Source organism: Etheostoma spectabile, chromosome 22 (genome assembly GCF_008692095.1).
Source record: "Etheostoma spectabile isolate EspeVRDwgs_2016 chromosome 22, UIUC_Espe_1.0, whole genome shotgun sequence".
NCBI lineage: Eukaryota > Metazoa > Chordata > Actinopteri > Perciformes > Percidae > Etheostoma > Etheostoma spectabile.
In genome coordinates this window covers 16,692,260-16,695,664 of record NC_045754.1, presented here as the reverse complement: position 1 = coordinate 16,695,664, position 3,405 = coordinate 16,692,260, and the positions used below count along the sequence as shown (strand labels likewise).

The 3,405-nt window shown below is 37.7% G+C and overlaps 1 protein-coding gene across 1 annotated transcript in view; it reads left to right on the top strand.

Moving 5' to 3' along the window:
* The window catches only part of ctnnd2a (catenin (cadherin-associated protein), delta 2a), a 147,969-nt gene that overhangs the window by 36,656 nt on the left and 107,908 nt on the right, over nucleotides 1-3,405 (top strand). The window contains 3 exon segments of the mRNA XM_032503765.1: nucleotides 776-856; nucleotides 916-1,051; nucleotides 1,053-1,070. Coding sequence (XP_032359656.1) covers nucleotides 776-856; nucleotides 916-1,051; nucleotides 1,053-1,070 — 235 coding nt within the window.

Genomic DNA, 3,405 nt, shown 5'->3' with positions numbered 1-3,405 from the left:
ATTATGCTGTTATAGTTTTAGACTGCTGGGGGGCATTTTCTTTAAGTTGGAGTAGGGTAGTAATTCATTAAAACAAATGTTTCATTAATAATAAATACACAGTAATTGTGTCAGTGCTGTATATGGCATTGTTTTATGTATATCAAGAGCTCCAGTTCACAGAGCACTTGTGAAGCTGGGGATCGAGTAAAATACTTTTACTATCTGTAGTCATGGTGTAATTGTTCTTTATAATATATAAATGCTACTGTATATACACATAAATATAATTTATGGTACCAAATCATAACATTAGTTATATTAACCAAAATCATTGAGTGCAGCCAAATTCTAAAGGTCAACTGGTAGAACTAGTGTCAGTATATATTGTTTTATTGGGGGGAGGGGCTTTTTAATTAAATGTCATAAAAATGATCTCAAATGTTTTCCACAACTGTTGACTCTTTTTTTTCTCTCTTCTTGTCAATTCTTCCCTCTGTTGAACATTGGTCCTTGTTGTTAATCCTGGGCATGTGGCCAATATTTATCCCTCCATATGGAAACATGCTTGTCTTTTCCCAACAACCTGTTCATCCTTGTGCCTCCCTCTCCTCTCCTCTCCTCTCCTCTCCTCTCTTCTCCTCTCCTATACTTCCTCTCTCTTCTCTACTATATTGACTTCTCCTTCCTTCTCTCCTCTTCTTCCTCTGTCCCCTCCTCTGCCCCTTAGACCTTACCCAGCGTGTCCATGACCAGGTCCTAAGTTATGTCCTCTGTCCCTACTTTTCAACCTTAGCTCCCTCCTCCCCTGGTGTCGACTCCGCCCCTTTACAGCGCACAGGAAGTCACGGCTCGGGGACAGGAAACTACGGCCGTGGTGGCACCAACAACTACGCCACAGTTGGACCAGGCTACACCTCAAGTGGAGGTATGGAGATGTGTATGGCTCAGACCCCTATGTGGCAGACCCCTACCGCACCCTGCAGTACTGCCCCTCAGTGGTGGAATCGCCCTACAGCAAATCGGACCTGCCCTGCCGCCCGAAGGGAGCTGCAGCGCTCACTTCATCGACTTATTCAGAAAGACCCCAGGTAGGATGAAGTGAGTGGTGGGTGTGTGTGTTTGTGTGTGGTGTGTGTGTGGTGTGTGTGTGTTGTGTGTGTGTGTGTGTGTGTGTGTGTGTGTGTGTGTGTGTGTGTGTGTGTTTTGTGGGGTCCATTTAACCACAATGTGCGCAAGATCATGGACATAGGATGCTTTAATGAGCTTTAGAAGGACCAGTGTGACAAACAATCCATGTTCAAATATAAAATGTTATTTATATTTTATTTTATAGGCCCACTTTCTGTGTTGGCAGATGACGCCACTTTGTGTTCCAACAAAGCTGAGCCAGGTTCAACTTTTTTTGTGCCGACTGCTATATTTTTCCACGTAGTTATAATGTTGAACAATTGAAATTGTTCCCACCCGGACTGGTGTTGCTACATACTGGTTGTATTAAGAAAAAACAACTACTAAAGTACAACGTTAATCCAGTCGCACACTGGTTGCTTTAGAAGCTCCATTTCATCTTCCTGAGTGTCATGCTGTGTGTGAAGAGTCCTACTGGGCTGTGATCACTTCTATCCTCTTGTCTACGCAATTAAGCAAAGCTCACTCTCCCTAGTTAATTTATATATAGGACTATTGATGTATAATTCCTTTACTTACAGAACGAGAGGGACTGAGACGTGCATAGATCAAGTCTCAGCAGCAGCTGTCAATCACAGGAGAGGGAGACAGAGAGAGGGAGAAAAAAAGAGAATTGTTGAGAGAGACAGTGATAGAGATGAAAGACGGAATAAGTGTGTGAGAGAATTGAGATAATTATTTAAAACAATGTCAAAGAAAAAGACCAAATGAACAAACAATCCTTAGGATTTTTTTCCATCTTGTGAAGTTGTACAAAGGATGTACGGCTGTGATGGTTTATTGTTCGTGTAATCTGATTGACTGGGTCAAGACGATCTTTTTGTTTCACACACCAACAAACTAAACAAAAAATATTTTATAGGTTTGATTTGATTCCCAAAATGTAAATTTACTTATTGACTGTGTAGAGTAAACAGTAACTCGTGGAAGACCATTTTGCCTTTTCTCTTGGCAAAAACCAAAACTTATTTTCTTCAAATTCAGACCAAGTTTGTGAAATCTTCGTTGTCTGCATTCTGTTGCAGTTTGTTGGCTGCACAGCGACGTTTGTGTGCACAGACAATTCTTCCTGAATTCAGTAAGAAGCAAAGTAGTCATATGTTGATTTGTTGAGTGTGGTATGGTATATCTAGACTAGGGTGGCATGATATTGACAAAATTTGATATTGCAACATTGATAATGAATATTGTGATATCGGTATTAATTTCAATATTTTTTGTAAAATTACTAAACTATATTGGAAAACACATAAAAATAGATTTATAACAAATAAAACAAGTTTTCTTTTCAACACAAGGATTATTCACACTGAGAGTCATATTGGACTAATAAAACGGAACAGGACATATTAGAAACAATAAAAATAAATATAAAAAATATTGCATACTTATCACAACACTTTAGATTTAGATTTAGATTTAGATTCAACTTTATTGTCATTACACATGTACAGGTACAAGGCAACAAAATGCAGTTTAGGTCTAACTAGAAGTGCAATAGCAGTAAGTGCAGGATATACAATGGTTTCATAAGTGCAGGACATGGATAAGTAGTGTATAAATATTGAAATGAATACTATTATAAACAAAATTTTACAGATGGATTTGTCCTATGAATATAAAATATAGATAACAAGTATTGTGAGCAAGATTTACAGCTGGATATGTACTGAATACAATATATAGGTGGCTATTATTATAAGTAGAAATTTTACAGATATGTACAATGAACATAATATACTAATGATTTACAGAGTTTACAGGGGAATATGTACTATGAATATATATACAGGCGGCTATTATTATAGACAGAATTTTTACAGATAGATATAATAAGTTAGACTAAAATGAGCAATATAACAATGATTTAAAGGCAGTTCAAAAAAAGTTTGGGCAGAAGCTAACCGAATTAAAGTGCAGTGGAAAGTAATTGCGTATTACAGTTAAAGTACGGTATTGCAGATGTATATTTACATGTTGCGTAACATTATAATGTAACATTATAATGTTAACGTTATGTTGCAATAATGATGTTGAGTTGATAAATCATAAGCACCTAATCTACCCAGCCAGTCTTGTGGCAAAGGCACATGTGTCATACAAAAACAACATAACCAGTAGGTTTATCACAGACAAACTGTGGGGAGAAGAAGCGAGAAGAGAGCACAGGTCACCAAGATAAGAAACAGTGTCATGGATTGCAAAAGCACGCACACACACACACACACACACACA